General features: G+C 37.3%; 3 protein-coding genes across 3 annotated transcripts; 1 reads left to right on the top strand and 2 right to left on the bottom strand.

The window, feature by feature from the left end:
- The first annotated feature begins 385 nt into the window (after window positions 1-385).
- atp5mf (ATP synthase membrane subunit f) lies at window positions 386-4,516 on the top strand. The gene is made up of 4 exons (XM_049560993.1): window positions 386-516; window positions 3,302-3,409; window positions 4,095-4,211; window positions 4,353-4,516. Exons 1-4 carry the CDS (start codon window positions 441-443, stop codon window positions 4,379-4,381), a joined length of 330 nt encoding a protein of 109 aa, XP_049416950.1. The 5' UTR covers window positions 386-440; the 3' UTR covers window positions 4,382-4,516.
- A 2,917-nt stretch (window positions 4,517-7,433) lies between these two features.
- cpsf4 (cleavage and polyadenylation specific factor 4) lies at window positions 7,434-14,238 on the bottom strand. Its single transcript, XM_049560988.1, has 8 exons — window positions 13,809-14,238; window positions 13,610-13,660; window positions 12,032-12,184; window positions 11,834-11,929; window positions 11,574-11,667; window positions 10,032-10,104; window positions 9,750-9,911; window positions 7,434-8,389 (listed from the first exon to the last, which is right to left on the bottom strand). Exons 1-8 carry the CDS (start codon window positions 13,909-13,911, stop codon window positions 8,321-8,323), a joined length of 801 nt encoding a protein of 266 aa, XP_049416945.1. The 5' UTR covers window positions 13,912-14,238; the 3' UTR covers window positions 7,434-8,320.
- A 1,587-nt stretch (window positions 14,239-15,825) lies between these two features.
- On the bottom strand, window positions 15,826-25,223 carry shmt1 (serine hydroxymethyltransferase 1 (soluble)). The gene is made up of 12 exons (XM_049560986.1): window positions 25,079-25,223; window positions 21,755-21,884; window positions 21,457-21,602; window positions 21,206-21,321; window positions 20,935-21,095; window positions 19,723-19,804; window positions 19,389-19,601; window positions 19,144-19,257; window positions 18,928-19,050; window positions 18,545-18,661; window positions 18,296-18,406; window positions 15,826-16,428 (listed from the first exon to the last, which is right to left on the bottom strand). The coding sequence occupies exons 2-12, from the start codon at window positions 21,845-21,847 to the stop codon at window positions 16,256-16,258; spliced, it is 1,449 nt and encodes a 482-aa protein (XP_049416943.1). The 5' UTR covers window positions 21,848-21,884; window positions 25,079-25,223; the 3' UTR covers window positions 15,826-16,255.
- Between the last annotated feature and the right edge of the window lie 1,936 nt (window positions 25,224-27,159).

Here is a 27,159-nt window from a genome sequence, read left to right as displayed (position 1 = left end):
TCTGATGCTCGGTTTAAACTTCAGCAGCTCGTCTTCACCATGTCTACATGACAAAATGCATTGAGTCGGTTGAACAGGTGTACCTAATAAATTGGCCTGTGAGTGTATTTTGATGCGGATGCTTTTGTACTTGTACTTGGGTAAAGTTTTGGATGCAGGACTGTGGCTTGTAACACGGTATTTTGACATTATGCCATTGCTTCTTCTACCGTTGATGTATTTTAAACGCCTCAGTGATAAACTGCCAGTTAAGTGTGTGTCCCTGAAACATGTCTGCAGGGGATCTTTAAACACACCGTGTTTGTTTTTGCACCAGATGGTCGTCTATCTGTGTAACGTGTTGTGTTTGTTAAACCTTTAGGTCTAATTATGGGACTCCTGGTTTCAGTTCTTCTGCTGCCCTCTAGCGGATACAGTAAAAAACTACACCATCTCCCATAATGCACTCTGCCGTTTTTATTCCCATCATTCCCCGCTGCCAGCCCTTCGCACCAGTCAAGATGGCGGACAGACCAGGTAATACAGCGTGTCCTCTGCTAAAATTAATCACAAATTCCCTCTTTTATATGATTATTCGTTTGTATATTTTTAATTTGTCACGGGCTGTGTGTGTTTTGTCGTTAATCAGACCGTTAATGAGTCGTTTAAAGGTTTTAATACGACTGTAGGCCGCGATGAATCCGTTAAGTCACGTCAAGGACTTTCCGTGTCATTGCCGGTGTTTTGCAGTTTAAATGAACCTACCGTTCTCATCTGGACACTTAACCTTCATGCTCGGTGATGACAAGCTTTAGATATGACTTGCAGTTTTGACGAAGCTGTCGTAATTTAGCTGTGTTTGCACATTATAGTTATGTAACCGTTTATTTGGCTAGCTTGCACGGTAGCCTGCAAACACAGTGACTAACGTTACTTCAAACTCTGATAATCTCTGTGATTCATTTTAATCCTAAAACCAATTAAACGTTAAAAAATAAAACATGAAATGATCTTATTTAGCTTTACAATGGCGTCTTGAACAGTAGGCTAAGAATACTTCACACATAGTACCTGTCATATAGCTGCACGCCTGTTAAATGTCAAATGTGTCAAAAGCTAGCTCGAGTAATTTAATGTATTTGAGTGTAAATATGAGACACTGCAACTTCATTTGTGTATTTTCAGACTGAATACCTCTGCTTTACAACTTCTCAGATGATGCAATTGGTGAATACTGATTACTTACAACAAATCAATGTTCCTGTATCGATTAGTCTGTCTAATATTATCCTGAATAATAGTTTTGTCTATAACAGTGCTTCCCAACCTTTTTCTATCATTGTGTAAACTCTTCACCCGCCAGAGATTTTATGTATATTTCACGTCATATTCAGTGCATACCAATAACAATATAGAACTAATGATTAACCCAAATAATGATTGCAATAACTGTAGGAAGTTTGAGTAAAATTTAATCCCTAAAAGCAATTCACCGTCAAAAAATAAAACACAGAATAACCTTGCTGTGCTTTACAGCGGGGGTTTTTGAACAGTGGGCTAAAAATACTTTATTCATAGTAGCTGCAATATAGCTGTAAACCTCTTAAATGTCAAATGTGTCAACAGTTAGCTCCAGGTAGAAAGAAACAAGCAGATTTAAGTGAGGAAGTTAGTGTATTTGAGTGTAAATATGGGACACTGCAACTTTATTTGTGTTCTTATAGACTAAATACTTTTGCTTAAACCTTCTGAGTACCCTGCAGGTCTACTATATATTATATTCTTGCATTTATTTTTATCTTATTATTTATTACCGGTCTATTTCTGACTTGACTCTAAGTGGGTTTTTTTGCACAATTCCTCTGTACCCAGACTGCATGTAGGTGTACAAATGGCAAATAAAGTTATCTTAAATTATCTTAGTCTATAACAGTGCTGCCCAACCTTTTTCCTTAAGGGACCCCTTTTCTATCATTGAGTAAACCCATCACCCATCATATTTTATGGATACTTAATATTATGTTCAATGCATACCAGTAACAATACAGAGCAAATGATTAACAGTACAATTAACACAACTAATGAACATAATAACCGCAGGAAGTTTAAGTAAAACGAGAGATTTGGATGAGTTTTAAGCACATTATTTCCTGTAAACATTGCATCAGTTTTCCTGAAATTTTTAGAAACTTTATATGATTCTCTTTATTGTTTATTATTGTCATCATGCATGCTTAATAGGCTTCTTTTTTGATAAATTTGGTGTTTTCTTCTCCCAGACATTTTTGTTCTGTTAGGTCTTTGATTATTTTGACTGCACATTTATCTAAAGCAGGATGATGTCTTGCAGTGTGTGGTGGCTCTGTGAATTAAGCTCGTGATCAGGTCCTCACCATGTCCTTAATGTGTGAGATTTTTTTAAAGCTCAGGGTAGAATGAATCTTTATTGTCCACTGGGGTGGAATTTTATATCTTGAATGAAAATCTTAAATTTAAAAATGATAATTTAATTTGTTTTTCATCACTGGCCAACTGTATGTTTTTTTGATAAGTTTCCTTACACCTCTTAAAATCAAGAAAGCCTCATGACCCTCTGTGAAGCTTTGGTGACCTTAGAGCTGAAATTATTTATTGTCTAGTTGTCAACTACTGAATTAATCTCTAACTAATTTGATAATCAATTGACTGGTTTAAGTAATTTTTTGTAAAGAAACAAAAATCAAAATTCTCTGATTTCAGCTTCTTAAATGTGAATATTTTGGGATTTCTGTACTCCTTTAAGACTGTCTTCAAGTTGTGGACAAATCGATATGTTAAAACACGTCATCTTGGGCTTTAGGAAACACTGATTGACATCTTTGAGCATTTTCCAACATTTTATAGACCAAACAACTAATCCATTTATCAAGAAAATAATCAACATATTAATTGACAGTGACAATAATCAGCCCTAATAAAATATTTGAAAGTTGTAAAAAAAAAAATAAAAAAAAAAAATAAAAAATGCCCATTATAAGTCCTCAAGAGTCCAAGGTGAGATTTTCACACTAGAAATTTTTCGCCATTTTTGATTGATTAAGCGATTGTCAAAATTTTTGTAAAAAATACTTTTCTGTTGATCGACTAATCAGTTAAAATACCAATCATCTCAGCTGTGGTAGATTTACTTCATAGCTGCAGATACTGTTACACAACCCCTGGATGAAGTGTGTTCATTTACTCCCTGCTTAAATCAGAGCACACTAAAAAAGCCACAGCATGTCTTGCTCAGTATGGACAAATGTTTGATCAAACTGTCTTTGCTTTTTCTATTTGTGACCAGTTCCCGTAATTGAGAAGCGACTGTTGGACGTGAAACTGGGTGAGCTGGGAACCTGGCTCGGAGGTCGAAACTTCACTCCCATGGGCCTCATCTCAGCCGTCCGCAGGGGTAAGGAAACATCTTCTGATTAAAACTTTAACAAATAAATTTTTTTTATCACAAATAAGGCTTTGTTAGAGGTTATTTTGAATACCTGTAACCATTTTTGATAAAATGGTAGCAGAAGGAAGTGATTATCATACAAAGGAACATGGTAATAAAGAAACTGAACTTGCCTCCTTTTCCAAATTATCAGGGTGCAGTGAGAAAACAAATCTGACTGCACATAAGATATGGAAAGTTTGAAGCTTTAAGTCTTTAAATCTTCAGTTGTTAATGACAAAATCTGTTTTTTTAGCAGCACAGTTCACAAGAAATCACACCATAAAATTAAAAGTAAACAAGGATAGTGTGGACTACCACCACTGCATCTCAAAATGTAAACTCAGTGAAAATAATTTGTGCATGTGGTCCGAAAAAAAACTTTTCATGGTCAAAAAAACTGTTTGTTCTCCCACTTGCACAGGGATGCACAAATCTGTATTAACAGAGTGGTGTGGCAGCAATCTAACAGCGCTATGTCATAAAAAGTAATAGTATAGTATGTCATGAAAAGTCATGAAGTCATAGTATAGTATCTCATGAAAAGTCATAGTATAGTATAGTATGTCATGAAAAGTCATGAAGTCATAGTATAGTATCTCATGAAAAGTCATGAAGTCATAGTATAGTATGTAATTTATCTTTCCTCCAGGCCATGACAGATACTACAGCAAGTACATTGACGTGAAGAGGGGAGGCATCGGCGGTGTAGCTATGGTGCTGACGGCCTATGTGGTATTGAGCTACGTGTGGCAGTACGACCACATCAGTAAGAAATGCAAACACTCCTTTACCCTATTTAAAATGTTTTACCTTTTTACTATAAAGTTGGTCATAGTTTAGTATGCACCTCCAAAAAAAAAATCTGAACTATCACTTTAATCATCCTTTTCTCCATCTTCTCTTCCAGAGCATGATCGCTGGAGGAAGTACCACTAAGCCCCTTCAGCAGCCGTCAGACCTCCGGGGGTTGAACTTGAATCTTTTTGTTCCCCCTCCTCTTTCTACCCTCAGCTGTCTGTGTTGAATTTGTGACTGTTGTGACCAATAAACAATACTAAGATTTATTGTGGATATTGTGTCTGTGTGAGTATAGTATTGCAAAAAAAAGTCATAGTATAGTATGTTGAAAAAAGTCATGAAAACGTGATAGTATAGTATCTTTTAAAAAGTCATAAAAATATCTTAGTACAGTATTTCAAAAAAAGTCATAGTATAGTATGTAGCAAAAGGTCATAAAAATATACTGTATTGAAAAAGGTCATAGTATAGTATGTTGAAAAAAGTGTAAAATATAGTATGTCAAAAAAAGTCATGGTATAGCATGTCATATAAAGTCAAAAATGTCACTATAGTATGTTGAATAAAAGTCATAAAAATATAGTATGTCGAAAAAAGTTTATAAAGTCATAGTATAGTATATAGAAAAAAAAAGTCAGTATAGCATGTCATAAAATGTCAGTATATTTTATATTTTAGTATAGTTTGTCGAAAGAAAGTCAATGTAGCATGCCATAAAAAAGTCATAGTATGTTGAAAAAAAATCAAACGTCATAGTATAGTATAGTATGAGGGGAAAAAAAGTCATAAAAATGTCATAGTATAGTATGTTGGAAAAAAGCCATAGTATAGCATATCATAAAACTCATAAACATGTCATAGTATAGTCAGCTGAAAAAAAAGCCATAGTAGAGCATGTCATAAAAGTCATAAACATGTCATAGACTAGTATGTCGAAAAAACGTCATAGTATAGCATGTCATAAAAAGTTACAGAAATGTCACAGAATAGCATGTTGAGAAAAGTCATAAAGTCATTATAGCATGTCATAAAAATATCATAGTATAGTATGTCGAAAAAAGTCATAAAAATGTCATAGTATAGTATGTTGAAAAAAGTTATAAAACTTTAATGGTATAGTCTGTCTAAAAATGGCATAGTATAGTATGTAGAAAAAAACAGTATAGCATGTCAAAAAAAGTATAGTATGTCGGAAAAAAGTTAAAAAAAAAACAAAAAACAGTCATAGCATAGTATGTTGAAAAATAGTTTTTTAAAAAAAGGTCATAGTATAGCATATCGAAAAAAGTAAAAAAAAAAAACAAAAAAAAGTCATAGTATAGCATGTCATAAAAAGTCATAAAGATTTCATAGTATTGTATGTTGAAAAAAGTCATGGTATAGTATGTCTAAAAAAGTTTAAAAAAAAAGTCATGGTATAGTATGTCTAAAAAAGTTAAAAAAATGTCATGGTATAGTATGTTGAAAAAAGTTAAAAAAAAAAGTCATAGTATAGTATGTCAGAAAAAAGTAATTAAAATGTCATAGTATAGTATGTCGAAAAAAGTAAAACAATGTCATAGTATAGTATGTTGAAAAAGAAATAGTATAGTAATAATACATTTCATTTATAGAGCACTTTTCAAAAACTCAAAGACACTTACAGGCAGACAAAAAAGTGCAGGGAAATACAATCAAGAGTGCAAAACAGCAGACAAAAAAGGAAAAAATTACAGACAAGAGTGCAAAGTTATAGATATATAAGAGTGCTGAAATTACAAATTTAGGCACACTATAAATTACATATCAAATAACAGTAAGACTGCAAGGGAAGATCAAGAATAAAATAGGTGAGATCAGATTTACAAGTTAAATGCAGAGCGGAACAGGTATGTTTTGGGTGAGGAGGTGAGGTCTGTGCAGCCACAGATGTGTTGTGGGAGGGAGTTCCAGAGGGTGGTGACAGCAACAGAAAAAGCTCTGTCCCCCCAGGTGCGTCGCTTGGTCCTAGGTACGGTGAGGAGATTGGCGTCAGAGGAGTGGAGGGTGCAGGGAGAGGTGTAGGGGTGGAGAAGGTCTTTAAGGTAGGAGGGGGCCGAAAAAAGTCATAGTATAGCATGTCAAGAAAAGTCATAAAAGTGTCATAGTAAAGTATGTTGACACAAAAGTCATAGTATAGTATGTCTAAAAAAGTCATAACCAAGTCATAGTATAGCATTTCATAAAAAGTCATAAAAATGTCATAATATAGTATGTCGGAAAAAAGTCATAGTATAGTATGTCAAGAAAAGTATAACAAAAAAAAAGAAGTCATAGTATAGTATGTTGAAAAAAGTAAAAAAAAAAAAGTCATAGTATATCGAAAAAGTAAAAAAAAAAAAAAGTTATAGCATAGTATGTCGAAAAAGTAAAAAAAAAAAAAAAGCCATAGTATATGTCGAAAAAAGTAAAAAAAAGTCATAGCATAGTATGTCAGAAAAAAGTAAAAAAAAGTCATAGTATAGTATGTCAGAAAAAAGTAAAAAAAAGTCATAGTATAGTATGTCGAAAAAAGTAAAAAAAAAAAGGTCATAGTATAGTATGTCAGAAAAAAGTAAAACAAAGTCATAGTATAGTATGTCAGAAAAAAGTAAAAAAAAAGGTCATAGTATAGTATGTCGAAAAAAGTAAAAAAAAAAAATCATAGTATAGCATGTCATAAAAAGTCATCAACATGTCATAGAATAGTATCTCGAAAAAAAGTCAGTGTAACATATCATAAAAAGTCATAAAAATGTCACCCTCAGCTGTCTGTGTTGAATTTGTGACTGTTGTGACCAATAAACAATACTAAGATTTATTGTGGATATCCTGTTCGTGTGAGTTTAGTTTCCAGTTATATAGCTGCACCTACATCCTAGCTGTATCACAGGGACAGTACACCCATAAATCAAATACATTTTTTACCTGTGCTGTTTATCAAGATGTGAGATGCCGATTGTTGAAGATACTGGCTGTAGAGATAAGTGCCATCTAGTTCCGTAATATTGGAGAGAAGGCAGACATCTCTATTTCCGCTATCTCCAACACTCGGCAACTCACACCAAAACAATTAGATTGATACAGAACCACGGGTAAGAGGAAAAATTCTTGTAAAAGATACAATTCTTAACTCACAGGAGTGTATCTACCTCACTGTTGTAGTGAGATGAATGCAAGTATAACAAGTCAATTTGTAACAAGAACATTTATTTCTACACACTGTACAGATTGTGAGATGTTCAGACTGTTAACACAATGATGAAGTGAAGAGACCAGGAACCAAACTGCTGTATCCACACATATCCTCTTGGGTAAAATTTGAATGCTCTTAAATCAGATCAAACAACGCAAGATGTCCACACATAACTGGTAATTAACAACATCCCAGGATTTAAAATGTAAAAAAAAAGTCCACAAATGGGAGGTTTCCATTAGAAAGTCTAAAATCTGACAAGTGTGATATGGTGTGTGGGAAGCTGAAGATTTCAGGTGGTGTTTCGAATACAATACAAACCATTGCGGGGTGGATTTGAGCTCCGGTTAATTACAGCAGTTCAAGTATAAGTACAAATGGCATTCATTTACATTCCTCCTGGCATTTATCACGTTTGTTTTTTATTGCATTTACACTGTCAGATTTATCACAAGTAGCAGAATAGAAAGACTGGTCTGGTGTCACTGATGCAGTCACATGACCCAAGGAAATGTACATACTGAAGCAGCACCATGTCACAGCACTGCACCTCTGTTGGACCCTGGGTGTGATGTCTATAAATACTCAGTGTGCTTTACAGTACAAACTTTGTAGAAAACTCTAAAGACTTGCACACAAGTCAGCCAGCCACTCAGATTGTGACTCTTTTTTCTGGTGTTCCTGGATATTTTCATGTACCCACAAAGAGTAGAAATAGTAGCTTGTTTATCGTTCCTCCCTTCTGTGTCTGTAAGACGAGACAGACTCAACAGTGGCAGTCAAAGTCTTTATTATCTTCAGTCTGCAGAGCAAAGGATCTTCCTCTCCTCTGCTCACATCAGGATGACTGAGCTAGAGCACCATGGTGACCCCAAGGCTGAAGATCACTGTCCACTCAGGAAAGCAAGATGGCCTTTAGTGCATTTATTGGCATAGTGGCCCTTCTCACCACACTGCAGACACAGGGGAGACACAATAAGAAGATATTAATGACTCCTTATTAAAAGCAACAAAAAAAGAGCTAGATGTGGCACAGACAAGATGGACGAGGAGCAAATTCTCAAATTTGAGATGTGCCAGACAAGGGTTGGAAATTTCCCTCTTGATTTCACATAATCCCCATGTCTTAGATGGCTCATTCTAAGTACCATGATACATACTTTTAAATGTCATAGTATGGTATGTCGAAAAAAGTCATAAAAATGTCATAGTATGTCATAAAAAGTCATAAAATTGTCATAGTATAGTTTGTCGAAAAAAAGTCATAAATAAGTTATAGTATAATATTTCGAAAAAAGTCATTGCATAGTATGTCAAAAAAGGTCATAGTATAGTATGTCGAAAAAAGTCATTGTATAATATGTCAAAAAAGGTCATAGTATAGTATGTCGAAAAAGGTCATAGTATAGTATATCGAAAAAAGGTCATAAAAAAAGTTGTAGCATAGTATGTCAAAAAAAGTCATAGTATAGTATGTCGGAAAAAGTCATAAAAGTCTTAGTATAGTTAATGTCAAAAAAATTTCAAGTATAGTTTGTCAATAAAATGTCTTAGTATAGTATGTAAAAAAAAAAAAAGTCACAAAAGGTCATAGTATAGTATGTCGAAAAAGGTCATAGTATAGTATATCGAAAAAAGGTCATAAAAAAAGTTGTAGCATAGTATGTCAAAAAAAGTCATAGTATAGTATGTCGGAAAAAGTCATAAAAGTCTTAGTATAGTTAATGTCAAAAAAATTTCAAGTATAGTTTGTCAATAAAAAGTCACAGTAAATATGTCATCAAAAAGTCTAAAAATTATAATTCGGCTCCTGGTGAAAACTTCGTGGACGTCTGGATCTTAAATGGTCAGAGTAAAAAAGTGACCACACACTAGCCCGTGCTGGGTTAGCAGCCTGTCTCCAACAAGCTTAACACTGTTGAAGAAACACTAATCTGTACTGTGAAACTGCTTTATTCTTTGTTTTTACCTGTGTTTATCACCTGATCTGTTTGTTTGGGAGAGGACAAGACCTCTGTAGATAATTTGACTCTAAAAACCTTCTGAATGACGAACACTGAAGGAATTTCAGCTTGTTGCAATCTGTAAACCTCACAGATAGATGCCTTTAAATGAGGAAAAAAAATAAAATGTCTGCTGGCAGTAGCTTCATATTTACTGTACAGACGTGAGAGTGGTGTTGATCTTTGCATGTAACATATTTCTTAAAATGTTAAACTACTGCTTCAAGGTGTTACGCATTAGGTGTTATGTCTAAAACTGATTTTGAACTCACAAAAGGGTCATTAGCAGATAAATGATCAGATGACTCACCTTATAGCAGGTGACCTGGTCCAGTGGCCGAGGCCCTCTGTTGCCGGTCATGTTATTTTGCTGAGGAGCAGCCATTGCTGTGTGGTTCTGCGGCCGCAGGCCTGGACTGGAGTTGGTCAGTTGGATTAGGGAGAGCGACGAGCGACCGATGGTAGGCACAGGCTGCAGCAGGAAAAACACAAAGAGAGACAAATCAGCTTTTGCTCTGCTGTTCAGCCACCAATGGTCAGGTAGATAACATGGAGCAGAGGTGCTGTGTGTATTCAGGTGTTTCCTCCTTACCTTCGTCTGGTTCTGGATTTGCTGTGGTAGAGGAGGTTGTTCAGAGGCTCCCATAGGCAGCTCAAAGCGAGGGCTGTAGAAGAACATCTCACTGTTAAATCTACGTTACTGAAAGGTGAAACTAACTCAGCACATTTGGTCAAAAATATTTTACTGGATGACATAAGTCATGAAAAAATAAGACAGAAAGAACAATCCCAAATTACAAAACCAAATGCTAAAACAAGTCATAAGTAGGGATGTCCTGATCTGATCTCACAGCAACGCAACAAGTGCAGCCATCATCAGCTACGTCTCCACCAGTCAACACCCTGCCCACCACGAAACATCACACACCATAAACGACAGTAAAAATATATACTGATGTTATGTATGTAAGTTCGGAGCACTTGTTTCAGCTAAGTGTGAGTCTCTCGTGTTTTACTGTCATCTCTGGTGCATGGTGTTTCACCACGAGCAAAGAAGAGACAGACAGTGGTCTGTTACACTCAACACACCACTGTGGCAGATAAGGCCAGAACCGCATTGAATTATGACGATTTGCATTTTTGTAGGAATATTTTTAGCATATGAATGTTATTTATTTATTTATTTATGTTTCTTATGTTATTGCTGCTTTGATTTGTCTATGTACTAGGTTGTGTGATGTATTTCTGTGGCTGCAGTGTGGGTGTAGGGACAATCAAGTTAATCTTGATCACCGCAAGGACAACAAAAGCCCCACGAGCAAAACGCAAATTCGAGTGGATTAGTCTATTAATCTTATTGGTGCGGAAAAAAACAAAGACTCAATGAGATACAGTTCATTAAGGTAACAAAAGGCTGCATCAAAGCAACAGTTACAAAGGGAATATTCTCTCAAAGGCTAAAAGAAATTCCCTTGAGACAGCTGTAAAAGAATTAAAAAAAAAATAAAGAGAACAGCTTGAATGCAGAGTTTGTTTCCTTGATGCATTGCAGAGTTATTAAATTATCCTACATATACATTGGATTGAGGAAAAAGGGAGTGCTGCACTGAGTTAAGGCTCTGTGTAGTTAGTTGTAAAAAATATCCAGTGCTCTTCAAAGACGGGACAAAGACTCACTTTATGATAAAATACAACGACATATAGTATAGGCAGGCAGTCCAAAAATTCATCTGAGGCACTCTGACTGTAGTTAAAATTCCTTTATTGCTCTTTATCCATGTAGTAATAAAGGATTTTTAATTACAGTCAGAGTGCCTCAGATGCATGTTTGAAATGAATGCCTGTACTATGGACTTTTACACTGAGTGAGCTGGCCAGGCATTGTTCTTTTATCTTTAAATATAAAGTGGATTGATTTTAATAACTTGACATGTGCCCTGTGCAGCTGTACTATCTAGGAGAATCGAGGTATCTGATCAGGACTATATCGGCAGCATTAAGTTTTACTATTACATGACTCAGATCAGGGGCAAGAAATCTTGATCAGGACATCTCTACTCAAAAGAGATGTCTTTTCTTTTACTTGCAACCTTAACACATTTTGTTTTATAAGATGTAAAAAAGGATAACATACTGCATAAATTTACAGGATTTCCCCTCTGGACAGAAGCCCACGAGGTAATTCATACAGATCACTCTTCTCGTGTGTCTGTGTCTGCAGTCAGGACCTGTGACAGGAAGATGGAAGATGGAGAGAGATCCACAACTGAAAGTAAAGAGGCTGCTTTGCTGCTGATGAAGACATTTAAACCAGCAGGGAGGACTGTGTATAACTGTATGTTTAGTGGGTGTTAATATCAGTGCAGCTGGAGTGTTCATGTGAGCAGGACGCACCGTGTTTGCAGAAGCCTCGGTCATACCAGGGACAGTCTTTGATCTTGGACTCTGGATCAATGTGCAGGAATGGACATTCCTTGTTGCTACACTCACCTGCGAGGGGCAACACACACATCATAAACGTAAACAAACACACGCTTTATATAACAATGCAAATACAGTCACTGAACTTTATGAAACATGAAGTCAACGAACCAAACTTGGAGTAGAAGTAGCATTCAGGCATCTTGGTCATGTCGTATTCGTGGAGGAACTCGCACTGGTCTCCCTTCTTACATAGTCCTCTGAGCCAGTGCTTACACACCACTGTCTTCTCTCCGCTGATGTGACGGAACGGACACATCCCACCTGGGAGTGCAGACGAAAACAGATATAACACCTTCCCAAGTCATGCCCTCAGGGCGGCCAGTGTCTTGCCCATTGCTGACCTTTTTCCACAAATAAGGATTTTGGTGGATTTTTTGATGCCTTGGTTTACACATGAAATTAACATATTCAGCAGGGTTTTTTCCCCCGTGGCTCAATTTTACATGCTGGAGAGAAGAATGTAAAAAGAAGAAATGCCACCTTGCCTGTAGAGCAGCAACGATTAATCGATTAGTTGTCAACCGTTACATTATTCAGCAACCTTTTTTTTTTTATCTTTTCATTTAATTGCTTGTGAGTTATTTTTTAGGGAAAAAAATAAGTTAAGATTCTCTGATTCCACCTTTTTATTTTTTGGCGTTTTTGCCTTTAATCTATAGGACAGTTAAGCATGAAAGAGGGAGAGAGAGAGAGAGAGGGAGTGATACGCAGCAAAGGGCCATGGGCTGGAATCGACCCAGGGCTGCTGCAGCGAGGACGAAGCCTTTGTACATGGGGCGCCTGCCCTAACCACTAAGCCACCAACGCCCCTGATTGTACCATTTTAAATGTGAATGTTTTCTGGTTTCTTTACTCTTCTATGACGGTGAAGTGGATATGTTTGTGCTGAAGACAAAACTAGAACATTTCCCAAGAGATGTTGACAGGTGCCTGCTACCGCCACTGAGCACTAAGTACATGTACACATTAACTATATGTGCTGCATACTACATATATTAGACACTGCATGTACTACAGGCACTAAGCTCTATGTGTGTATAATGGGAATGAGAAATTTACACAGTTTTCTTTTGCGATTTTTGAGAAAACTGGGTGAATCTCTAAAGTCACAGTGATCCATTTGCCTATGTGTACGCAACGCTGCAAGATGAGTTTCACAGCAAAATTTATACAGTAGATGAATAATATTAATAATATACGCAACAGATTATATATATATATATATTTGCCTTGCTATTGCACAGGAGGCACCCAAACAAGACATTTGAGGACGTCACCTTGGTCTCTGGAAAACTCTGATCAACATTTTTTACCATTTCTAAACATTTTATAGACCAAACAACTAATCAATTAATTAATCAGCAGCTTAATTTACAATAAAAACAGTCGTTGCAGCCTTAAGCTACTGTAGGCTTTTATTCATTTTATTTGTGAGCAGTGAATCTCATTTGAATATGAGAACTTATCCTTGCCTGGTTAATTTATCTATAGGGGTCTAATGTAAAGATGATATTGGGTGCATTGTGGGAAGTGTAGTGATTTTAAAGTTTGACATGTACTGTAGAAGTCAGGGTAACTCTGCTGCTTCAGTTTTGACCATTTATTAAAATCCATCTCTTGTGAGCACCCAACCTTTAAGGAAGTGAAACACTGAGGTGCTGGACTGTTGTCACGGTGTGTTTTTACCTTTCAGACAAGCTGCTCTCATGAAGAACTCACACACAGCAGACCCGGACTCTGCAGAGACACACATTACAACCTTAATAAACACATGGCAACACAAAGCTAACAGATGTCACTGTCAACCTGCCGTTAGCTACCATAGTTTCTGTCGATTACTCTCACTATTGTTTAGCTAACTACATGCTAGCATCCGAGCACTTACTGTCCATGCCGGGGAAGGGCAGCGGCTGTGCACCTAGCTGCTGCTGCACAGCGAGCTCCAGGTCAAACTTGAGGTGATCCACGTTAGCCAGCATATCCTGCATGTTTGCGGTTGTTTGTTGTGCTCCGGTCAAAGGAGAAATGGGAGTTTCGGTTAGCTAGCTAGCTAGCTTGCGATGGAGCTAGCAGGAACTTTCTCCAACAGCCAGCTAATGTGGCTAACGAGGCTAGCGACCACTCGATAAGCTAGCACCGATCACCGAGCTTCCCGATGAGAAGCCACAGTGGCCGCTGTTGTTTGTAGCTTCACTGGCTTGTTTTAAGGAAAACCTCTGGACATCAGTTGGTCTGTAACTTTTGTTTGTAACGAGGTGCTTCTTGTTCTTTGCTGTGGATTGATGGAGGGCGCGCGCTCACTGACCTCTGACCGGACGAAGTTAAGGCAAGACTAAACGATCACCGAGCGGTTCGTTGAACTCAGAGCACAGTGTTATGGTGGTTTGGTTTTTACTGGTTTAAATCAATCATTTTAAACTCAAATAAAATGTATCAACAATATATTACCAACAAATATATAATTGCAAAAGAAAAAACGGCAATAAGTTCCCCAAACAAACGTAACGCCTCTGAGAATCAAATGGACTAAAAATCAAAATCCGTTTTCCGAATTAATTATTTATTTTTCATATTATTCAAATATGTTTTTGTCAAGTGATGTCTTTTTAATGTTTTTTTAAATGTCCTACATTACGATTTAAATGTCACCCTCCAGAAAAAGTTTAAAAATAAATAAATAAAAAGTGTAATAAGTTTCTCTAACAACCTTTACCCCTCTGAAAACCAAACTGACTAAAGATAAAAATAAATATAATTTTTTCCCCGATTTATTAAGATTTTTTTTCCATATTCTTCAAACATATTTTTTACATGTGATGCCTTATTAATGTTTTTTAATAAAATATGTAAATAGCTGTTATATACGTTTAAATTTCCCACATGATGATCTAAATATCACCCTCTACATGTTGCCAGAAAAAGTAAAAATAAATAAATAAATGCATAAATAAATAAAGTGTCCAAACGGACTGAAGGTCAAAATAATTTTTTTCCCCCCCGAATTATTTAGATTTTTTTAAAAAATGTTTTTGGACATTTGATGTCTTTTTGGAGGTTTTAAAAAAACATTTAACTAACCGTTGAAAAGAAACACTGATAACCAAACTAAAAACACACATGGTTTGTCTTTGCAGAAACATCATATTTCATGAATTTTAGTTTCCAACATGAAGATCTATGTTACTTTCTTCATGCTGCAAAAAAAGTTTACTTTTAAAGTGTATTTAGTTTCTCAGTCTTTACCCCTGCCGAAAACTCTTGGAAAAAATGGACTAAAGATTAAAATAAATTTCCATTTCCTCCGAATTACTTAAATTTGTTTTTTTCATATCCATCAATTTTTTTTTTTAACATTTGATGTCTTTTTAATATTTTTTTAAATATCCGTCTGTCATATACATTATTTCCCACTTGACGATCTAAAAAGTTTAAAAAAAAAAAAAAAAAAGTAATTAGTTCCCCAAACCAAATGGGCCAAAGATAAAAAAAAACCTTTATTTTTTTTAAATAGTTAATTAACCATTATATAAATTTTAATTTCCAACATGATGATAAAAAGTGCAATAAGCTCCCAATCTTTGCCCCTAAAAATGAAATCAACCAAAGATCAATAAATTTCCATGTCCTCCATATTATTTAGATTTTTTCCATATTCTTCAAATGTTTTGTGACTTTTGATTGACTAAAGAAGTGTAGTAAGTTCTCCAAACAACCTTTACCTGCCTTTTTTTCCATATTATTCAATTGTTTTTGAATTTTGATGTCGTATTTTTATTTATGTCACCCTCTACATGCTAGCTCAAAATATTTCTATAGTTTTTTCATAGAAGAGGTTTAAAAAGGATGGTTTAAAAGGAGTCTGCACCATTTTGCAGTAACTGAAAGAACATACACAGAGGCAGTTGTTTCATTCATTATGGATTCTTTAATTGAACCAAACAATAATTTATCAAATTGTATTTATGTATACAGTATACGATAAGAGAATGCCCATGTAAGAAACCAATAGTCATCCTTCATGTTTTGGAGTACTGCCTGTGAGAAAATCATAAATTTAATACAAAAGAACCAGTGATTTGTGACAAGATTAAAGCTTAAAGGTACAGTGTCAACATTAGATAACTGGAGAACAATGACGTCTGCAAATCCTTCTATCCACGCTGAGACTGAGCTGTTGTGAGGTCGTGAGGAAGCGTCTTGATTTGAGCACCGATTTAACAGGTGTATACTTACAACAAATACACACATGAAACAACACCCCATTATATTTGGCTCAATAATGTTTGTCACAATCATCAGTCCAGCATCCTTCAGTGTCTGACCCGCTGCCCTCTACAGCTCAGGTAGGCCAGGCATGGGGAACTGACCAGCAAAGGCCTCCACCTCCAACCTGATTTCTGATACTCGCTTCTGGAATTTCTCTCCCTGAGACAGTGCCTGAATGAACTCCTTCAGAGTGGCCTTGGGATCCAGGCTTCTCTGTATCTCCAAGGTCAGCTCGATACCTGCAGGAGGAAGGAAAGCAAGTTCAATTATGTGACATCATGGGGGTTTTTTTGGTGAATGGTTTTAAATACTACAGCAGCTATAAGGCTCAGTTACCTGAGCTACAGAGAAAAAGCTCATCAGCAAATTCACCATTTCATCTTTGCAACTGAGAACAAAACACCAAAATGTAACTGTGAAATTATTAAAATGCTGAATGTATGACAGAATTTCTTCGAGTGAAATCTATTTTTTTTTAAGCCAAAGATTTGTTTGATTTAAACTTGAAGAGAACATGGAACAAACTTGTAACTTTGCACACAAAATGCCCACACATAGACCCCTTTTGACACAAATTTTCATGGTCCGAAGAACGAGTCCACATCGGTATTTTGACATCTCAATAAAGCAACAAATTGCAACCTTGGCTTGCCATCTCTCTCCGATTCTGCTGATGTTTAAGCTTTTGAAATTTCATCAACATCAATCACACCTTGTACATTTAGCAGGAAAATGGAAATGTCCATGTTTATACCCTTTGACAGCATATTCTCACTCCGACCTCGTCACATATCGTTTGGTCACGGACTTTCCACGTCCACATACGACGTGCAAGGTCGGGTGGGTTGGTTGTTGACGTTCTGGGACACTGTGTCAAGTTCTGCCTGTTACATGCATTCTCTTCTTTTAAAATACACTTCTGTTTTCACAGGAAATTTAGCGTTTACATACAGTCTCTTTAAAAAATAAATGCACTAGGTCGCTACAACACCGGGAATTGACTTTTTTTCCCCCTTCAGCAACAAACACACATGGTTGGGATTAGGCAACAAAAGCTCTAGCCAAGCCGGACTTTTGTCCTTGTCCCGCCGCGTTTCCCCCTGACATCACCTGGCACCATTAAACTACAACAGCAACCAGCCGCGTATCATGCCAACGTTAAAGGACGGCTTTTTTGTTGGTTTCTGACACCGCAAGTCACTACCCAAGTGCCGGATTTCAATGATTTCGCAGTGAGACCAGGCTCACTTTGAGGGACTGTCTGCGGTCCCAAAACCACCCATTCTGCACTTTTTTCCCTTTTAAAAGGAACAGTGTAAAATATTTAGGGGGACTTAGTAGGGTCTAGCAGTGAGGACTGCAGACTGCAACCAGCTGAAACGTCTCCTGATTCAAATAATTTTAGTGTTCACTGTTTCAGATGTTTTTAGTATAAGTCAAATTATCTGCAGAGGTCTCCTACTCTACAAAACAAATGGAGATGATAAAATGGTGATACAAACTGGTACAAACACAGAATAAAGCAGCTTCATGTTTAAAAAAAAAAAATCAGTGTTTTTCTGACACTCTACTCGCGGAGGGGCTGGTAACTATGGTGGCTGACTTGTTTAGGCAAATAGCCCTGTCTAGAGCCACTGTTTGGTTTGTACCTTCGAGGATGCTGTAGAAATACGGTGGTGCAACATGATGATCTCCGTGGATGAGGTCCCACTTCTTAAGTAGATATAAACCACTCATTCTAAGGTAAGGAAAACACTTTGATTCTTATTTTCAGATGATTAAACACTAAAGAAAACATACTTATAATTTGGATCTCCTGTACGCTGTTTTGTCCAAGGCACTATCAAATTTCATGGCTCTAAAAGTTACGTTTCTGACGATAATGGCCGCTAAAATGCCTTCCTGTCTAACTTGGTTTTTTTGGTAGCTGAAATGACAAAACTCCCAGGGGCAAGAAACTATGCAATTCTCAAAATCAGTGACATCTGACAGAATTTATTTTTTGGTGTCAAATAGCATAAACATGAAGTTTAAACAAAATCTAAAACTTTAATAAAAACCTCTCATTTGACCTGGAATGACCCCATGGGGCTTTTAGAAGCTTACCTCTGTTAATGAACCCAGCCACCTTCTTGAAGTCTTCCTCCACCAGGCCTCTGGAGGTCAGAGCTGGAGAGCCAAACCTCAGACCACTCGGGCGCAGAGCACTCTTATCCCCTACACAAACACATGTGTGTGGAAACATTAAGACTTCACAGAGACAAAGAATAAACTACTTTGCCACGAGATTACTCACGCTAAGGGCAAACACAACTGCATGTTTATCATACCAGTGCTAAAACACACACACTCTACCTGGACAGGTGTTCTTATTACAAGCAATGGCACAGGCTTCCAGAACCTTCTCAGCTCGCCCTCCATCAGTTCCTTTGCTGCGCAGATCCAGCAGGATCAGGTGGTTGTCAGATCCGCCTACACAGCAGAAGAGAACGTGTGTTAAACTACAGCGACTATAAAGCTATTCACTGCTATCAGATATCTGCTACTGAAGCTGTCTTTTCAACTATACTAATGGGAAACAGACATGCAGCATGGTATACAGGCAAGTTTTACAACAGTTATTGTCATACTTTTCTTTGTGGTTAATGCAATTTGCTTCTGTATAATGACAACTGATACTGAAGATATGTTTCAAGTCCATTTGTGTTTGTAGAGTGGACTTGTGGACCTGCACTCACCAGTAACAATTTTGTAGCCGTGGTCAATAAGAGCGCTGGACATAGCTTTGCAGTTAGCGAGGACCTGCAGCTGGTAGGCCTTGAACTCTGGTGTCATGGCTTGTTTGAGTGCGACAGCAACACCTGCCAGTGAAACACATGAACTTTGATGAGATCGATGCTGACGTACTCGAATGACAGTCGAGATGTTAAAGAGAGAAAACTGATGAGGTGTACCTGCGATGGCGTGATTGTGTGGTCCTCCCTGCAGTCCAGGAAACACAGCCTGGTTGATCAAAGACTCCAAGTTATACAGAGTCTCCTTCCCCTTGGCATCCACGCTTCGCACACCTGGAGGAAGGAAATAGACAGGCAGAGAAAAAGAAAAATGGAAAGGATGAACAGAAAGAAAAGAAACACTGATAACCAAACTAAAAACACACGTGGTTTGTCTTTGTAGAAACAACATATTTCATTTCTACCTTTCCTGTAGAAGATGAGTCCAGCGCGGCAGCCACGCAGCGTCTTGTGTGTCGTCGTGGAAACAATGTCACAGTGCTCAAATGGTGAGGGCACGACTCCAGCAGCCACCAGTCCACTGATGTGAGCCATGTCTCCCATCAGATATGCACCATTCTCATTAGCGATCTGCTTCAGGCGGCCGTAGTCAAGGTTGCGGGAGTAGCAGCTTGTTCCTGGAGAAGAAAAAAGACACAGAGGTGAATGTGAATGTTTTCATGACCTTTGGATGCACACTCCTCCTCATCTGATTGGTTTGTTTGCTCGGTGACAATAAACAAGTTACAGCAGAAGTACCTGCGATGATGAGTTTGGGGTGGAACAGCCGAGCGTTTTCTTGCAGTCTGTCGTAGTCGATGTAGCCAGTTTCTGGATTCACCTAAAAACAGGACACCAAATTATATCAAACACATTAAAACAAGCTAAACCTGATGTACAGGGCACAAACACAACAAAGAAATAATTAAAAGTATCCTCCTGAGACCAGCACTTTTGTGTGGTATGCATTTTTAATTTCTCCTCGCTATTTGGGGTCAATAAGACTTGATAAGTGTAAGAAACTAAACACTGTCAATGATAGTTAAGTCCCAATGTCCTCAAACACGTCTACACTCTACATCTTTTCAATTCTCTGTACTATAACATCACTGCACTATTGTTGGTAAATGCCTATAGGAATCAACTAACTCTTCATTCTTAATTGTCTTGTTGTTTGTTTGTTTGCACCCAAGACTCCCTGGAAAGCAGTATTGATACTGAGTGCATTATCTTGGTGAAAGGATAATGTAAAGGTGCCAAGAGAAGCAAGGATTGGATAACTACAAGGTTAAAATGTCATATTTTTCTCCTGTTTTCATTCCATCAAATTATGAGCTTCTTGTTTAATTTTTCCAGCTCTCACGAGGAGCTGCAGGCCAGAGCCATGTGCACATACCTACACTAATCAGGACTAATCTTATTCAACCTGGTGCAGGATTCCATAATCGAGAAGTACCAGCTAACCCAAACTTTAAGTGTGTTTCAGAAAGACAGTTTTTTCAGCAAGAAAGAAGAAACTGCTTGTTTAAATTATACTCTTAATACTCTTAACACAATCATGAGAAGTAATTCATGATATTGTCAATAAACGCCATTACAACTGCCACCTCCACATTAAGAGCCTTGCACCTCAATTCTTATTTATCCAACAATTACATGGTGGTTCCCAGCTGGTCCAGCCACAGGTCCAGATTTCTCCTTAGTCATTAGTTTAAGGACCAAACAGTTCAATATACTCAACATCACACTTAGGTTTGGCCATGTTGTTGAGCTAGTTTGCTGTCTCTGTTAAGTGACAGTACGTAAATAACTCACTCTACTGTGCCAGAAATTCACTGTACTTCAAAATAAAGTGTGTTTTTTCACTTGTGGTCCATTCAGAATGGTCCTGCCACCCACCAGTTGGGAACTACTTGTGTAGAGTTACTATTTTTAACTTAGGATTCGATTTCCTGGGTGACTGTTCCGTACCTTATACGGCATGGACTCGAAGAAGATGGACGTTGCGGAGATTTTTTTCTTCTCAGTCATGAAGCCATGTGTAAGGTGACCTCCATCAGGAAGGTCCAGCCCCATGATCCTGCCATGGGGCTCCACCACAGCGGTGTAGACGGCAAAGTTAGCAGGTGAACCTTACGGGGAGCACAAACAAATGTATGACAAAGTTTAAACACTGATCACATCAATCAGGCTCTACACCAAACAGCAAAGGGGTTTCATATGTTTAATCTCTATCTGATACCTGAGTATGGCTGCACGTTGACACCCCATTTCTCTGAGTCCAGACAGTAGGCCTCCAGTGCCCTCTTCTGACAGAGTCGCTCCAGCTCGTCGACATGCTCCGTGCCACCATAGTACCTGGACACAATGATCATACTGAGCATTACTGCTGCACTTATTTGTTATCAAACAGCTAGAATAACGCAGAATGCACCACTTATATGATGTAATCAAACATTGGAATTTTAAAAATAAGCTGAATAACTCTTGTACCTCTGACCCGGATATCCCTCAGAGTATTTGTTGTTCATACAGGAACCCAAAGCCTCTAGCACAGCTCTGCTGGCGAAGTTCTCCGACGCTATCAACTCCAGACCATACGTCTGCCTGTGCTTCTCTTTCTTTATGATTGAGAACACCTGAAACACAAATACTGTGTTATTCAGGGGACAATAACAAGCTGTCACACAAGCTCTAAAGCACTAAACGATAATGATTTTTGAGTGCTGTCACTACTGCGTCACCACTCCAGACTCAGACCTTCTATTCTTTAAATCCACTGAACACAAACCTCAGAGTCGCTGATGGACAGAGGCTCCAGCATCATCTTGTTGTGGGAGTCCCATGTTTCTTTGCTCACAGTGTGGCCGTTTGTCAAAGACATGGTCGCTGTTTCTGTGGTCGTGCAGAGTGGTGGAAGTCTATAGGGGAAGATAATTTCTTAATTAGAGACAAGATAAAAAAAAGTCTTAGAGACAGGGCGGGGCAATAGCCTATATCAATATTGTGATGTGAGACTAGCTATCGTCTTTGATTTGGATATTCTTGTCAAAAGTGTTGTATTTTCCTAGTTTAAATGCTGTATTGCAGTAACGTAATTTAATTTTCTGAACATACCAAAGTCAAGTTTGTCCTAAATTCTTTTGTTTCACGTCATCATATCTGCTGCTGGAGGCGAGGCCAGATTAACTCATGAGCGGGTCAACACACTTTTACGTATTAACCTAACTGATTTAAGTATTCACTTAGATTTTGTATACATTCCATTCCCCCAAGCACAGCTGTAAAGACTTCATTGCAATGCAACAGTCTGTTTCTACTATTCTAAGACAAACGTCAGCTCTATTGACTCGTCTCATGTTTACATCATGGCCTCCTGCACCTGAGGCTGGTAAAGCCTGCTCTATACTTGCTGCAACAGTTTTCTTACAGGGAAATGATAATAATCAAGTATAATCTTAAGTAGTTACTCCTTGATTCTATTCAGAAGAAGGGCACATACTGAGTACACTTAATCATATCAGTTTATTCTTTGCAAGTAATAGTGTTATCGCGATATTCTGCGTCATCATACTGTGTTGCCCTTAGAAACTAACGTTAAATGACACTCATAACTGCATAAAGACATAAAACAATGTCAAAGTAAGACATCTTTTTGGCACAAAGTTGCTTTAAGGGAAGACACCCCTGGTGAATAGGGTAATTTTTTAACCAAGAGAAACCACAGTGAAACTTGCCCAGTTGATTACTTACAGAGAGACAACATTTTTTTTATGTTTTATTTATGAATATGCAAATGAGGCATTATCTAATTAAACATGCACTGATGTGCACACTTTTCCAGAACAAAAATATGAACACTGGATCACAGGCTCAAAATTCTTGTTTCATTTTGTTGACATGTTAGAGTCAAAGGCTTCTACAGAGGGAATTTTAGATCTTTCTTTTTATCACTCCATAATGCAATGAATACTGCCATAAAAAAACAACTTTCACCATGTTTTTATAGGAATATAAAGTTATATAAATCGGACTATGAATGTTTTATAAACCAACTCCTCTGTAAAAAGCCTAAGAATATAGACAGGAATAAAAATAGAAAGTTTGGTGTATGTAAGTGTTACCTAAGTGGAGATTTATAGATCGGAGTGGGAGTAAAAAATATTAATTTTGAGCAAATTTACCTTTAAGAATATGTTTTGTAAAATTTCACACATTTTTAGCCAGAAATTAAGACACTGGGGTAGAAACTGTATTTAACAGATATCACCATAAAGCTCCCCCAGTTGATTACCTACACTGAGACAATACTTTTTTGTATCATGAGCTCTCTGAAAATGAATATTTAAATATGCAAATGACTGGGTATCTAATTAGCTACATGCTCTTTGCATGGATTTCCAGAACAGCAATCTCTTAGGGCTACTGTGCCTACTTGGGTCAGAACTGATGATGATTTTACTCAATTTTATGCACTTTAAGCACTTTTTTTTTTTGTGCATGGATATCGTAAATACAGACTATTTTGCATTGATCTCAGCCCCTGGACCTTTATATGGCTTGCTAGCCCATTTACATTGCTGTGTAGGTATGTCCTCTGCGTCAGAACAGCAATATGAAATAAAATAAACACCTAAATGTGTATTTTGGACAAAGCACAAAATCTCAAAATTGACCAGTGCATGAAACCACTATATTTCACCTCTTGCATAAGAAAATGTTTTTTACATGAATGTAGAATACAGTGAGTGCTGTTGACTAACAGACTGTTACAGCTCCATTGTAACAGCCCTAAGCCTCAAACAAAGGAGGACACATGCAGCAGTGTTGCAACCATCAGCTGACATGGCCTCACCCGTTAAACTTTGAACCACTTCACAGACTGATAAGAAACTGACCCGCAGAGACAGTCTAAACAAAGGCTGCATCAGGTAACTCAGATAACACGTCTATTATTCCTTGAAGTTTACAGTTGTGTTCACATTTGCCAAAACTTTATTTGAGCCTCCCAGTCCTGTCTGCAGAGGTAAAAGTCACTGCAGGTCAGTTATGCATGAGTCAAATGCTGCTCATCAGACGGTAAGAGCGCATGATTTTTGTTAGGGTGAATTAAAGGTGATTGGGACATAAGGTCGAGTGGGACAGTATAACAAAACAGGTTTTATTTTCTCGCCTTAGGAGTAAAGAAAATAAATAAATAAACACATAAAAGTAAGCCATATTGTTGAAACCATGTAATCAATTTGCATTTTTTTACCTGAATGAAATGCATTCATTGAATTTTGGATTTTAAGTTGTTGGGGTTTTTTTTTGTTTTTTTTTACCTCACTTAAATGAGTTCAATGAAATTTGATGAGAGAGAATTTCAGCAATAAAACAAACATAAAATGTGCATGTGGAAATATATCCAAATATCAAAATTAATTGTGCAATAGAGATGCACACACTAGCCTGAATCACTGATTAGATATGCTGTCTCAAGGTCTTGTCCCAATCACTCAAATGTTACCAAAAAAGGTTTGGGGTCAGTTCAAACAAAAGGTTGTCACACTAACTGGGTCTGTGATATAACCTCCTTTCCTCCTTAAATGGACAGGTAACATCTTCATTATTATAGAAATTAATTGGCCAGAAAATTACCAGAAATCTTCAGCTAATTTTTTTTAATTTACGCCATTAAGCTTACAGAAGGAGGACATTCAAAAACTGTCCCAATCACCTTAACTCACCCTATCTTTATTATCTGCTCTGGTCCACTGACACACAACGTTTTCTAAACATTTATAGAGTAAGGTGAGCTGTGTGAACTTTACCTCTAGTGCTAAAAATACCCACAAGCAAACAGTTTGAATGAACAACTACTTTTAACTTGTTATTTCTGACAGGAAACTAGCATAAAGTTTGTTATCTCTTATCAGTAGTGACGTACAGCCCGCGGGAAACAAAGCAAATATATCTGCATATGGTGCCAAATACGACGTTTAAATACAAAACCTAACGTTAATTCTTCTTTAAGACGTATTTCTACCTGCTAAAACAAACATGAACTAGTCTCCATTGTGTTTTCCTACTTTCCATCGTGTCTATAAAACATTAACTTAGCTAGTTCACTCACCGGTTGAAGTGAGGCTCGCGCCGCGGTCACTGATAAGACTGGACTGAGATCTGACCGCAGCTCAAACAACAGAACCCCACAGGATAAAGTCCGCGAAACTTTCAGCCAATCAGCGCACAGCTTCTTCTTCTTCGTCCTTTGATTTTAATCCAGCATGTTCGGAACATCTCCGCCACCTTCAGGTCAAGTGTGGACATTACAGCTCACATTAGTGGCAGAACATTGAAATTACATTAAATAAATACCAGTGTTAGGAAGGCTACTTTTAAGATGTAATTGGTCAGATTAGTCGTTTTTTAATATTTTTTTATTATTATTTTATTTATTTATTTTTTTTATTACCTTTGATTACTTTTTTTTTTTTTAAACACTTTTCTAACAATAAAGCACAAGGCCACAGGTCAGCAACCTTCGCAATCAAAAGAGCCATTTTTGACCAAAAATAATCATTAAAAAATCTGTCTGGAGCCACAGAACATATTTGAACCCTATAATGAATAAAACACAGACTATTAAGTCAAAATTAGCCACTCAACATCACTAATAGGTCTAAAAAAGCACTCATTAAAATGTTTTTGCGTCTTTGGGTATCCTGAAAAGGGCTACATAAAGCCAATATATTATTATAATTATTACTATGTTTCATTACAAGGTGACGACTCTGCAGTGGGCTGTTTAGGATTATTTGGAACTTTAACTCTGCAGAGTTGACGGTGAGAGCAAATGAAGCTGTCCACACACTACTTAATTCTCTCATCTCCTCCGAGACTTGAACTTTTTTTTGGATTTGGAAACATAGCCAGCTTAGCTAGGGATATTTAAGACCTGCCAGTGCTCTTGAGGTTTGGCAAAATTTGGAGGAAAAGATGCCAGGTTGCAGATGCTTGAAGCACACATTGGTTGATGAAATGTCTTTTTTTTTTATTTTAAGTGCATAGGTGCATAATTTCTTTAGGTCAACAACAATGATAAATGTAAATTAAAATGTAAAAAAAAAAAAAAATCTTTATTTATTTCCAAATGGTTTCTTTGTCAAAGCCACGGGGAGCCACTGAAGAAGAGCTGCATGTGGCTCCAAAGCCGCAGGTTGTCTACCCCTGCACTAGGCTTGGCCAAAAGAAGGCATTCCTGCACAGGAAAAAGATGGAAAGCACCATACTGAATGCTATTCTACAGTAGGGATGCACAATAATATCGGTGCATCATCAGTATCCACCAATATCAGCTTTAAATGAACCATCAGAATCGGCAAACATGCTTTTTCTCAATTTGTACAATGAATAATATTAAATACATGGAAAATAATTCTATATCATGTCTCCATCTGCTGGTGGGCCGTCACAATAAGAGTATCCATGCATACATGATGTTAATTCCACTACAGAAGACACTTGATCACTAAAATTTGCTGGGGAAAAAAGTGGATATATCAATATCAGTATCAGTTATCGGCCAAAGGAGTTGTTACATACCAGCATGTCAGATGTCGGCAAAAAACCCAATATTTTGCACCCCTATCTTTATTATGGGCAGATATTATATGATTATAAAAGGCCCCACCACGTCATGACACACACACTTTGTGGTGGTGTTGCCTCTTTTGTTGTCATTACGCATCTTGTTGTGGTTTTGTGTTTCTCTATGTGGTTGTTTAGCCCCTATTTTTATAGTTACCTTGTGTCTTTTTTGTATTTCCTTTGCATTTTGTGGTCTTCTTAAGTCTCTTGCTGGTAAATTTGTGTTAATTTGAGCGACATTTTGCAGGTAAAGGCTAGTTGGGCCCCTGTACCTGCGGCCGTGAGATGCATCCAAGATCTTCATGCTAACATCTTAAACTCCAGTGGTCCAGTTTTTTTCTTTACTGTACTTGCTGCTGGTATCAGGGCCAGATAAACCATCAAGGGGTCATCACTCATTCTTATCTTATTAACTTAACTGACTAAAGTGTTCAGTTAGATTCTGTATACATCTTATGTCCCTAGGCGCTGCTGCAACGCCTCCTCTGCACTACTACTATTCCGAAGTAAACATCTGTTCTATTGACTCATCTGACGTTCACATCGTGGACTCTTGCACCTGAG

Source organism: Epinephelus fuscoguttatus, linkage group LG19 (genome assembly GCF_011397635.1).
Source record: "Epinephelus fuscoguttatus linkage group LG19, E.fuscoguttatus.final_Chr_v1".
Taxonomy (NCBI): domain Eukaryota; kingdom Metazoa; phylum Chordata; class Actinopteri; order Perciformes; family Serranidae; genus Epinephelus; species Epinephelus fuscoguttatus.
This window is presented reverse-complemented; position numbering and strand designations above follow the sequence as displayed.